The 13,518-nt window shown below is 37.3% G+C and overlaps 1 protein-coding gene across 2 annotated transcripts in view; it reads left to right on the forward strand.

Annotated features, from left to right (window-relative positions):
• GLP2R (glucagon like peptide 2 receptor) overlaps positions 1-13,518 on the forward strand; it is a 38,694-nt gene that overhangs the window by 22,074 nt on the left and 3,102 nt on the right. For both annotated transcript variants that reach the window (XM_088133436.1, XM_007429523.4), the window contains exons 5-12: positions 1,540-1,646; positions 5,241-5,415; positions 5,989-6,148; positions 6,758-6,818; positions 8,839-8,908; positions 10,375-10,463; positions 11,528-11,666; positions 13,216-13,257. In XM_088133436.1, coding sequence (XP_087989562.1) covers positions 1,540-1,646; positions 5,241-5,415; positions 5,989-6,148; positions 6,758-6,818; positions 8,839-8,908; positions 10,375-10,463; positions 11,528-11,666; positions 13,216-13,257 — 843 coding nt within the window. The remainder of the gene's footprint in view (positions 1-1,539; positions 1,647-5,240; positions 5,416-5,988; positions 6,149-6,757; positions 6,819-8,838; positions 8,909-10,374; positions 10,464-11,527; positions 11,667-13,215; positions 13,258-13,518) is intronic.

The following is a 13,518-nucleotide window of genomic DNA, read 5'->3' on the forward strand; positions in this document are numbered from 1 at the left end:
CAGAGTTTATTCAAAGGAAGCACGGAGAACACATCAAACCGATCAGAGGGGCATGCCCTAAGTACACTCAGCAAGGTTTCACATTTGATTTGGTTTCCTTGTCTACCATACAGCCTCCTTTGAGAATCTGCATACTGTGTGGGATTGTTCCAAGTACCCAAAAGAACCCTGCGTTGTAGTGAACTTTCACAAGAACCGTTCAGGAGTATAGTTTTAACAATGTTCTAGCTAGCAGGTACAAAATATAGGCAGAAGTGAGATGCGTACAGTTTTTAAAACACTCAGGAACCTGCATATTGATTAGGTAGCACATATGACCTATTTTCCACAATGGTCCTATGTAAAGCAAGAGGGAAAGTCAATACAGAATGGAACTTTTGCTAATAAAACAATATAATCAGATTTCTCTTACACAGACCCAGATACAGTCACACACATACCCAAAGAATATATTGCTTTTTTACGATAGAGACATTTTCTTTCAGTCGCCACACCATAATCCTTACTGCCCACTACAGATTTTTTGCAGAGCAGGTTTTAATGCCTTCTCCTCTGCAGTTATGGATGGCAGATATAATGGAACGCCTCTAGTACTTAAACAAAGTCCTTGTTCCTCTGCTGAACCTGAAACCCTAGAATATGCTTTTCTAAGGCATAAATTATACGTGGAACTGCATTTTCAGTTAATTTGCCCTTGAATGGAAAGTCTGCCTAGCCATCCCAAAGTTTTCTTAAATGACGGGTGTCCTGAATCACCTTTTTAATTGCTAGGTTTTGTGCCTTAGCCATAAAACGACATCATCTTCAGCTTTGTTAATAGAAACACCATGCATTAAACCGTTATAATGTTGTTATATTTTTGGATTATACTTGGGTTGTTTTAACTTACAGTTGTAGTGGTCTTGGACCATCATAAAGATTGATTGACTGCTACTAGCTGCTGCTTTTGAGTTTCTCCTGGCCTGGCAATTGGAGCACATAAGGCTCTCATTGGAGAGGCAATAATCAAATTTAACATTCTGTTTCAAATACTGGCTGCTAAGTGCTTCTCTAAGTTAATAAATATGGCATGGAATATTTACCTCCTTGCTTGTTTGTAACATTAGGCAATCAGGTTTGTTTCTGAACATGACATCTCTGATAATTTTTTTTTTTTTAAATCCTATTGGGAGAGAAGCCCATGAATTAAAAAAGGTAGAGAGACAAAGTAAAATATATACACTGCCTCAGTCTAGGTGGACTCCAAGTGATTTACAACACAGATAATAAACCAGAGGTATCACAGTTGAAATTTCTGAGCGGTCTTCAAGGGAAGCTCCATGTAGAGTGAATTACAGTAATCTAAATGAGAGATGAAAAGGGTGACTGTTCTCACTCATATAGTTTGATCAGGGGTGCCTAAAATTTTGCAGTCAACTGTTTGTGTCAACATAGCAGTAGCTGTATTGGGAAGCAGACATATATATCCGATATTTATGGATCTATCTCCCCCAGGAAGACTTGACTACATTAACTATGTTGTTTCTTTGCTGTTTCCAGGAAGAAGAACTTACTTTGTTTGGTGTGTTCGAAAAACTTTCTACTGTGGGATATTCTATTTCTCTTGTTTTCCTTGTCTTAGCACTATTCATACTGCTGTTATTTAGGTCAGTAAAAACATTTTCTTTTTCAGTAGAATATGGTCTGTGTAAACTATTCAGTAGAATATTTTATTTATTTGATTTATGCACCACCTCAATTATGCATTATGGTACATGGCATAATACATACGTATTGTGGCACATGTTAGAATGGAGAAAGGGATGACATCAGACCTCAAAGGATTTCTCTTGGTCACAGACTATCAAATATCCAAAGAAGTAAAAAAAAAAAAATGTCCTTCTACAATGGCCAAATTAGATATTACCAAAGGAAAAAGAGGCAAGGGGCCCTTGCAGGAGGAAATTAGGAAGTATGACAGGAATGAACCACAAAATTATAGATTTAACTTGAAGGATGAAAAAATATGTATTTTTAATATCTCATGACCTTAGTAAAATGATTGGTCTCAGTGACTATCAATAACATCAATTACTGAAAATAATTGAAATACATCTTACCCCATCACCCAAAAAAGTAGTTTTGGCCTGCAGTACTTGGATTAGAATTGAATAATCCTTCCTCAAGGAGGACTGTGACACCTGTGACTAGTTTGGATGTCCAGCTATAGAGAATCAATATTGAAGTCAAAGGAATTGCTGAGGGATCACTCCATCCATCCATCCATCCATCTATCTTTTAGTTATCTATTTATAATTAAAATTTATAGACCACCCAACTCATAATCACACTGAGCCACTTATAAATTAAGAACAGATCAAATGCAATAAAAATGAAAAGAAGGTGATAACCCAGGGACTCATAAATCCAGCATTAACAACATTCCCACCAGGGCACATACTTCCTAACCCAGCATCAGGGGAAGGAGCCAGGTCTCCAAGACCCATTTAAAGGATGGCAGGTTCAGGGGAAAACTAAGTCCAGAGGGCAGGTGCTGCAACATACAGTAGAAGGCCAACAATTGAACTATAGTGTTTGCACAAGCTGATGGTTGAACTCTGCATATGATAGAATGGATTTCTCAGATGAGTCAAGAAATCAAGTTAGATGTGGAAGCTACCAGAGGCTGAAGAAATTATCAGAACCTAAAAGGATATTCCTGCAAACGAATACAAAATTATAAGGTGAATCAATATATATAAAAGTGTGCACATAGATTGAACATGGTTATGTGACAAAGCAACATTACGATGTCTTCATTTCAGATATCATACATTAATTGGATGATTATTCTATTAAATTCTATTTAAGTATTGAAAGAAGGGAGTTGGAAATTGCACCTTGAATTCTTACAAACTTTAATTCCCCAGAGTTATGCATAGGGCAGAATCTACTACTGTTGCTTTTATCCATGGTACATTTAAAAAAAATGTCCTACTTTTCATCAAATCAGCTACTGTTTATGAATACTTTGAAAACAGATTGGACAATGAGCTTTAGAAGGATGCCAGTGGAACTTGCCATTGAAGAAACAGTTGATCAAGTACACAAATGCTAATTGGCATAAAAGGCTTTAATTCCTGAAAACAGTTGCTGAGAGTTATATTACATAAGACAAAAGATGATTGCTATTATAAACAAATATCTAGCAAGCCAGCCAGACATATTCTAAAGTTTGATGAGCTAGAATGGAGTAGTCTTACCCAGGTCAGCTTGGTTACCAGTTATTCTCAGTGACACTTTAAATGCAAAGAACTCTAGAGAAAAACCTTACAGCAAGTTCAAGAAGGAAGATTGTCAGATAAATCCATATGTAAATAGAATAACAGGATTCTTAAATTACAACTGAAATTTTACTACCAAGAATAGAACAGTATGAATTATAGTGAAAGGAGGGGAGAGGACAAATTCTGCTCAGATAAATCATTTTGACTGAACAGAATTATAACTGACCATGAAAAATGTCCTGGACCTCATGTACTTGGTTCAATTCCATAGTAATTTGCATTGTATGATTTTATGTTCACACATAAAAGCAATGAAATACATCAACTGCTGAGCTTGAGAAACTAGAATAACCTGCAGAAATTTGCCTAGAAGGTTCAATATGCTTACTTGATGGCAGGAACATTATTTTAAAAAATGAAGTGTGACCATGTTAAATATTACAGTGTACTTTAATGTGTTGAGAAGGTTTTACAAAGTCATCAAAGCAACATGGGAAGTCATCCAGGCTACCAGATTCAGGTTGTGTTTGAAGGATGCCACACCATATCAATAGAGAATGTGTGGAAGTAATAATAGGCTCACAATTCAATAACATTAATAAGCTGACACAAGATAAAGCTGTAGCAAAGACTTTAATGAGAGGTCTCCTAATGTAATGAACCCTATGGTCTCTATGGAGAACAGAAACAGAAAGAACAGGGGAAAATTAGAAGAAATCTTTATAGTTCCATATGGGGCTTGGTTTGTCTTGGTGCCTCTCAGCCAATCTTGATTTCAGGTGGCTGCCTAGACAAGTCCCTGCAGTGGTCTTGGCAATATTTTCAGAAGTGGTTTGCCCTTGCCTTCTTCCTAGGGATGGGAGAGAGAGACTGGCCCAAGGTCAACCAACTGGCTTCATGCCTAAGGCAGGACTAGAACTCACAGTCTCCTGGCTTCCAGCCTGGTGCCTTTAATCACTACATCAAACTGGCTTTTGTATGAAAATTATTGCTACAATATTGGGAAAATCAAAGAGTTTCTAACCAACTGGAAGACCCAAATAGGGCTATGTGTGCAGGAAAACTACAAGGAAACCATAATGCTTCTAAGCCCTTAGCATTTAACTAATTATTTGGGAAAACTTTTGGTCTTGGTTTCCGCTCATTCCCAGTTCAGTTGGCTAAGAGTTGAAGACGACAATATATTTGCTATGCTCAGACCAGTTATATATCAGATACAAAGAATGCTGTGCAGGATTCACGTGCACTTGTATGAAAAGATGGTTCCCCATGTCATGATTTCAACTGATCTGCTGAAGACCAATATGAATGAGAATGTGATCTTGATGAACAATTGGGTAAAATATGAGAAAACTTTGTACAGGTGTGGCATAATAAAATAATAAAAATATGCCATGGAATTGAGTTCTCTTCTACCTTTCTCCAATGCTTATTTTTTTCCCCTTAAAAATGTGTGCACACTCACAACTCCTGCTGCATTGGAAGCAGACAAGAGGGGATTGCAATGGAAGAAAGTTTGAGCAGGCAGGGGCAGGATTGTGGGCATCTGAGTACATCCTGTCAAGATCTGATCACTGGGGTGAACAGTGTACTGTGGGATTATTTTTTTGCAATGGAACCTTTGAACAGAAGTGAATTTGTGCAGCAACTGGGAACTGGTTACGTTGGGAGAACACAACATAGGGGGAATGAAAGCTCGTACTCCAAATGCAGTGGAGCTCTGTCCAGTGTGGCACAAGACAAATGCCAGGAATTTGCTCTTTCAGCAGACATCTGCGTAACATCATATACAGTTTCATATGCCACACAACTAGCTAAGAAAACAGTCTGGTGGAACTCTTCATGGCCAAGCCACCCTCATCCCCAAAGAATATAATTTCTCACTCATGGCAGGAAAGGAACACATTGCTATTCAGATAAGGCTATAGCTAACTTTGGTATATTCTTACAGATTTTGCTTCTCTTCCCCTTCAGGAAATTGCATTGCACGAGAAACTACATCCATATGAATCTCTTTGCTTCGTTTATCCTACGAGCTGCAGGAGTTCTCATAAAAGACTGCATAACACACAGTACTTACGAATTTCTTTCTTTAGAGTCAGAAAAGCCAGCTGATGAAAAGGGATGGATTTCTTCCCTGAGTCCAGAGGTACTGCAGCAGGCACTCTCAGTGTTAATATTAAGTGACTGAAGTAGCAAGAGTGATGCCTGTTTTCCCTACATGCATTTCTAAATTCAGTAGCAGTAAAACTTGCAGGAACTCTCTTTCTGACTAAATTCATTCACAGTATTTATGTATATGATGCTCATCTGTTGCTTACCACCTCTGAGGACAAGTGCCTATTTTTAAACAACAATCATTGATATACAAATGGAAAGTCAGGAAGCACATTAGATAAATAGTTTTTATCTATTTATAACATTTATGGACTACTGTTCTGTGAACCCCCGAAAAACTAACAAATTAAAGCATGATATCCAAAAACAAGGCAAACAGTTATAAAAAGAAGTGGGGTGGGGGTGGGGGTGGAGACAAACAAAGCTCAAACACTAAACTTCTGAATCCAGTTTTGATACATCTGCTTAATCATAGCAATTCTTTGCTCCATGACCTTGAAATAAGTAACATGTATACTTGCAGCCAATAAAGGCCAAAATAGGTTAATCCCTATTGGGATTCTGTACAGTGTCGTTAATAATTCTTTTTGTTTCACCTTTGCAGAAGCTAGCTTTATGCAGGATGGCTCCTCTTTTCATGCATTATGTTGTTGGAGCAAATTTTTACTGGCTTTTAGTGGAAGGAATTTACCTCTATCGGTTATTAGTAGCTACTGTGCTGTCTGAGAGACATCAGCTGCTGAGATACATCTTCATTGGATGGGGTAAGCTTGACTTTTTTTCAAGGAGGAGGACTTGATTTATAAATGGATAGGTTTCTCTCTTTCAGTCAGTTTTATGATTTGTTCAGCTATTCAGATGGAATGGGTCAAAATGAATCTTCTGTTTATTACCACTGTTCCTGCTGTTGAGAAGATTTCAGTCACCACCTGATCAAGGAACCTAAACTTGCTCTTGATTTTTACATCAAATTATTAGGAAGATGCAGTTCTTGAAGTTTGCTGCTGCCATTATTTGCTTGGAGACTTTCAAAGCACCCACAAACCAGAAGGCAAATATCTATGAACATATTTGTTGAGTGAAAAAAAGCAGGTTTTTACAAGGAATAAGCTGTGAGGAAGCAAAGTTATTGAGATCATTAGCCTTTCCTTTATTCACATAATCAGTGATAATCCACCATCCCTACATATTAGCTATCCTTGGTATATTGATTTAGTTATATATATTAGACTGTGAAGGTGAAAAAAAAATTAGAAGGCAATAGTCAACCAAGCAAACTAGAAGAACTGAGTTTAACTCAAAGGACTCTATACCCTCAGAAACTATATTAAGCACTGTCATGCCACAGTATCCACCTCTGCTTTTCCTTTCAGGTTTTCCAGTTTTGTTTGTAACTCCTTGGGGAATAATAAAATACCAATTGGAGCATGAAGGGTAAGTTACTGTCTTAAATGCTCCCTTAATTTGCTTCATTGTGTCTTTTCATGCCTATTTTGTGCCAATAGAAAGTGAAGCCTTTTGTTTATTTTCCCAGAATGTTTAGACGAAATATGGACAATAATCATTTGTTGTGGAGGCTGCATTGCCAGGCAATAAGGTCAATTTTGCAACCTCCTAAACAAATGTTTTAATAACCTATTCTTGATTAAAGGCATAATTTTAACTTTTAAAAAGACGCTAGCTAGAAGGATTAGGATGAAGCCCAAATTACTTCTATGGCCTGCTCCAGATGGAAAGAGGAGCCCCCAAAAAGCTCAGAAAAGAGGGAAAGGCAAGAAATGACAGAGAGTTTCATCGTGTCCAAATGGAAATCAGATTGCAAAGATGCATATGATACTGACACAAAGCTACCTTAGGCTGTGATCATCCTAAACAAATGGCAACACAATGAGTTTACAGTCAGTACGTATTTATCCAGCCCCATGACAGCTTAGCTGGGCTTTGGCCATTTTGGTATTTAGAGTTGGGCTGTAACACCAAATGTGATAAGATCATTCTTGTGAATGGTAAGGATGCTTGTAGAAGTTGAGTGGGCCTGGTTTCAATGGAACGATACTGGGAGCTTGCTTGATATATAGTATTCTGAGTGTTTTAAAGGAAGGGAAGAATATAACCAATGGCTGTTAGATCACAGATAATTCCTAATGTTAAACCACTACTGACTCCAGGGATAGGCGACCTTTGGCACCCCAGCTATTGTGAACAACTCCCAACATCCCATGGAAATATGGCTACTGGTGAAAAATGTGGGGAATTGCAATTCAGCACCATCTGGAAAAGCAAGATTGCCTACCTGTGTCCTTTCCTAAGAATTTAAGGTTGCGATTCTGTACTGTTTTTATCTCGAAGTAGACTCCACTGCAGTTAATGTGGCTTATTTCTAAGTAGGCATTCATGGAATCTTAAAGTTTAGAAATACCCAATGGAACAGAGATTTTATTATGTTATCATTATTTTCACTTAATCCTTCATTAGCAACCTCCATTCCCATTATAAATAAGAAATTGCACTGGAGGCTGCTACAGCCAAGATGATCAGAGACATGTTTTTTTCTTTAAGGCTAAAAAGGAGAGGGGAGGTTAGGAATCAAGTATTGCTAGTGCTGATTGTGGAAAAAAGTATGCAGTCCAATTATCCTTCCTTGCAAAGCCTCTGTAGCTTCCTACCAAGTTTAGTTTTATTTTCTAAATTATTGTAGAATTGAGGGCAAGTTTTGGCTCTAAAGTGTGCTAAAGATAGAATACATTTACATCCTCTTCCTTGTGAAGTCTAGTGGTATAAATGTCCTGATGCTACTTTTTATATTGAAAAGTATGCCATGAACAATGCTCATGAAAGGGAGGCCAGTCCATTGCTGGATTTTGAATATTTTGAAGAGCTCCATGCAGATGAGTCTTAAGGGATTTCCTGCCTCTTCTTCTCTGATGTTCTGATCCATAACACTAAAGTCCTTTCCACCAGAAGAGTGATGGATGGTTACCACAATCTGAAATCAGACTTTGGAGATTCAGAATCATTTCTAACCTAGGTGATTTTCACATCCATCTCCAATGAATAAGTGAATTCAATTTCAGAAGTTCTGAAGGAATCCCAGGAGGAAGGCTGGAGTGCTAAGTTTCTTTTTAAACTTTGGTGGCCATGTGGGAGAAAAAGTATATTATCCTTACAATGGATTATTTTCCTAAAGAACAAAATAATATGGCCTTGGAGGAGGGATGAGAAGGATGAGATCCTGCATAGAACAGCGGCCTTGCTGGAAAAAAAAGTCCTGGGATCTCTGTTAGAAAATGCATGGACCAGAATCCTCCCTGAAGCTTTTAAAACTTTTCATATGATTTGTGATACTGCTTCTATAATTCACCAGTTCTAATTATAGAGTCTGTTTAAATAATAATATAACTGTGGCTTATCATTTGTGATTACATGACAGAATAAAATTTAACTTGCTTTCTAGATGCTGGACAAGAAATGAGAATATGACAGTCTGGTGGATCATTCGAGGGCCCCTATTATTTTCCATTGTTGTAAGGATCATTGTAAAATTGCTTATTGTATTCTACAGAGAGTCTAATATAATATTGCTTTCATTTCCCTATATTTTAGTAGATAGGCAAAGACAAAAAATGCAGGTCTTCCGGGCTGTGTGGCCATGTTCTGGAAGTTTTGTTTCCTAACATTTCGCCAGCACCTGTGACCAGCATCTTCAGAGTGCAGGAGCACAGACAGGAGCAGTTCTCTCTGTGCCCAGGGTGATGTGACCCTTTTGTGGGTATTTATAGAGATCTGAGGGGGGTGGGGAAAGGGGGGACTTGGGGGGGTGGGGGGGGCTTGGGTTACTGAGTGGCTGCTAACCCAAGCCCCCCACCCCCAAGTCCCCCTTTCCCCACCCCCCTCAGATCTCTATAAATACCCACAAAAGGGCCACATCACCCTGGTGCACAGAGAGAACTGCTCCTGTCTGTGCTCCTGCACTCTGAAGATGCCGGTCACAGGTGCTGGCGAAACGTTAGGAAACAAAACTTCCAGAACACGGCCACACAGCCCGGAAGACCCACACCAGCCATCGTATGCCGGCCATGAAAGCCTTCGACAATACAAAAAATGCACCTTAAATAATTTACAGAATTCAATGAGCTGTAATGGTAGCAGAAGGAAAAGGATGGTTGGGCGTTGTAATCTGATCTATTAGGGGTACCCTGGGTTGGGAAAGACTGCACTGTATGTTGTGATTAACAATCGAATCAGTGATGTACAACAGCTTTCAAACTGTGAGTTGGAGTCCAACATCTAGAAACAACTCATTTACAAATCACAAATAACATCAGGTCTTCAGTCCACATACAGTTGCCTTTCCAATGTTGAAAGGCACATCTGTTCCCAGTAAGAAGGGCATGGAGAATTTCTGTTGTCTTGCCATCCATTTTTATGTTGTAGGTATGTAGTTCAAAAGACTGAAATTTGAAAATATGATACCTTATTTCAAAGTAAAGTTATAATTACTCCTTAACAGAAGCCCAAAGTTGCCAAACAGCAGTGGGATCTGTGTCCAGTAATTACTATCATCATCAGTCAGTAGGAGAAGTCATACATGTGCTTTTATTATTTTGGGGGCACCACAACATTTGAAAACCCCTGATGTTTAAGAATATTTTGTGTGTATATTTCTCCTGTAGCAGCCACTTAGCCACTACTGCTAAACCTCAGTATTTTTCTCTTCTGTTTTGTCCACTTCTACCCTCTTTCCTCCACCCAACTCTAATTACTTTTAGTAAGCTTGGACCTTTCAAAATTAAATGCAGGGCAGAGCAACAACATTTGATAGGAAATACCTGAAAGCAGTGTCTCTATACAGTACATTAAAAGGATAAATGGCAGTGTGAAGGGTGTTTCTCGCAGTTGTCTTGCCCTTAGGAAATCCCTATTGGAAGTGATTATGTAGAACAACATTCATTGTATTTGGAGAAACCAACCCTGATGTGTGTTTTCTAAGGTTAACTTCTGCATTTTCCTGAACATTCTGAAACTGTTACTTTCCAAACTTAAAGCCCAGCAAATGACCTTTCGTGACTATAAATTCAGGTATGTATTATTTTCCCATAATTTTCTGCACCATTCTTTAAAAACACACACATAGATAGTTTTGACTCCCAGCCATATGGGAGTCAAAAAATTTGTCCAACATTATAATATATATTTGCCCGACATTTAATTCACCAGATAATGTAAATAATAATCTACAAAGATTTATACCTTGCGAAATGCATTTGTCTTTAAAAGTCCACAAGAATCTTTGCTGTTTCTGCAAGGAGAATGTGACACTTTTAAAGTAACTGAAATCGCAATAAAATGGATATTAATTTTAAAGAAAAAAATGAGACAATATGCTCCATCAATCATGTTTTGGTTTGTTTGGGATAGGAAGTTATGGATTCTCACAACTTTGAACAGAATGCAGGATGCAGGATGCAATAAATGTCAGATTCGTTCTCCAAGTTCAAATAAATCCACAATTACAAAATGTACATAACTTGGTAAATATATGTCAGGAAGAAGGTTAAAATAGAAACTGTAAAGTACAAGGATTAAGAAACAGCCCTAAGGAAAAGTAGGAATATTCTAATCCTGGAGTATGCCACTAAACCTATACCGCCTGTATGTCATCAGGATAGAAATAGAAGAACCATATTCACTCTTCTTTGTTTTGGGTATTTTAAAACAGAAACAAATTCTTCCCATTGCCTGAAGGGAAATGTATTTACTCCCCAAGCCCCTTCTCTTCCTTCCTTCAAGCCTCACTAGGTTCCTTTGGAGAACTTTCCAAGTTTAGATTTTTCCAAATATTGCAAAGCCCCAGTTTTGGGGTCTAATGTCAGATTCCTTCTCCAAGATCAAAGCTCTGTCTCTGACCTTGGAAGGGAGAAATAAATTGGTCCTACAGTCACTAAGACATTGTTCCAAGGATCACAAGGCTGCAGCCTTAGTATAGGATTAGCACGAGAATGCTTAAAGCTCATTGACATCCTAATTTAAAGCTAATCCCAAATCAATGCCTCAAGGAACTGGCTGTCAAATTCCATTATGTATTTCTTGTTGAGTTTTGTTTCAAGGATTTAATTCATGTTGATGATTGTTTTCATTTTAAGATTGGCAAGGTCAACCCTTGTGTTAATACCTTTACTTGGAATTCATGAGATTGTTTTTACTTTCATCATGGATGATCATGTTGATGAATTCTCCAGGCATATCAAAACTTTCATCCAACTGACCATCGGCTCCTTCCATGTAAGTTTGGGACTGTGGTGGAGGTGGGTTAAACAAATTTAATACCAACTCCACAGACTGCAGATGAGAAAAAAATCAATATCTCATTATCATAGATAAAGTACACAATAAAGAAATCTTTAAAATGTAACTTAAAAACATATTTTTAAAACAGGACTTGATATAAACATTAAACGTCTACTACTAAATAAACAATACCTAGCATACCATAAAAATACTAGCATCTCATAAAATTGTTTGTCTGGAATTCTTTCCAACCCTAATATGATTTTTCAGTACTGTCATGTCAATTATTTGCTAGAACTTCTCCAAACAATCTTTAAGTATAGGAGTGGTTGCCAAATTCATTTATTGTCATATTTACCTTGTTACAGATACAGAGATAGATAATACAGAGATAGTCTAATTTTCTATTTTTCCTCACAAGTTAGAGGAACAGATATGGCTAATAGATATAATGATAATTCTTAATTAGCAATATCTTCAATAAACAGAATCTTTGCTACTTACAAAAAAAAAACACAACAAAAAACCCTAGTTTGTCATTGCTACCAAATAAGAATAAAAATCTCCTGAAGAAAAATCACACATGTAGTATTTGTCTTAGCCTTATTTATATTTATGTTTTTCTTTCTGTTAAATTTAACTTGATTGCTATTGGAGACTTAGTTCAATTAAAACAATTCAGTGAAGAACTTTTAGTTATTAGGAACAACATTCTCAAGACAGTTGTTACCCTATTTTTCTGTCCTAATCTACAAATATAATAGACCTGAACATATTTTACAGTCTGTTGATTATATAATACTAAAACATGTTTTAAATTTTCTTGGAGACTGTTAGCCCCAAAGAACGAGGCATTTGAAGTCAACTCAATGTTTGCTGGAAGCAATGTATCACTTTCCAGGCTTCTTAAATCTGCCTATTTGAGTCTTAGAAGTCCATGCATTCCAACCAACAGCCAGAAACTCCATGCAAGAAAATTAGATTTATATCAGTCCGATATGGGTAGTTCTGAAAATTTAGTAATAGATTTAACATTAATTTTAAAATATGTACATAATAAATGGGGCAGCAGAATGAACTTATCTTTTGGAAAACTTGTTAAATTTAATGCTCACCTTTCAAGATTCCACAGCAGCATTCTAAAAGAGTTAATTCTACAGACATAAATGTAATTTGCCCTAAACTTTAGACTACAGTCTTTGCTGCACAGTCTAAAGTGAAAAACTCTGATTAGGGGAAAATTATATATTTTATTGGAACCAGCCATAGTGACTTAAAACGGCAAGCCAGACACTTCCTCTAACAAAACATTCAAAGTAAATTTAAGCAGATTACTGGGTATGGATACAGGTTGGAACCCTTATCACATGATTGTTAAGAGGCAAAGAAGAAGTTAGTTGCATTAATGTTCAATTTGGCAGCTTGATGGCTCATGTTTCAGGTGATTTTTAGGAATAGGATTCTCTGATTATGTAAACTCCAAGTTAAATTGTACTTTGGCAAATTTTCCTCAAATCTAATTTGCTTTTTCTCTCTCTTCCAGGGTTTTTTCGTAGCACTTTTATATTGCTTTTCTAATGGTGAGGTACATTATCTTTTTATTTTCTCATTCTTCCCCCTTGCCCGCCCCCCAGTTGCTCAGGACACACTGGCTTATGGTTCTTGGTGGTCATCTGGATTCAGTTATGGAAAATTTGATTAAAGAATTATTAAATTTTCCATCTTACTTCTTGTAATAGTTGGAAAGACACTGCTTGATGCAGCAAGTTGGCTACCTACCTGAGAACAGATGAACTTGTGACAAGCATGCACGGTCTGGCATGCTAAGCAATAAGCCAAAGGCCTG

Source organism: Python bivittatus, unplaced genomic scaffold, assembly GCF_059951505.1.
Source record: "Python bivittatus isolate LINGU-HERP-01145 unplaced genomic scaffold, Pbiv_v1 ctg000080_np1212, whole genome shotgun sequence".
Taxonomy (NCBI): domain Eukaryota; kingdom Metazoa; phylum Chordata; class Lepidosauria; order Squamata; family Pythonidae; genus Python; species Python bivittatus.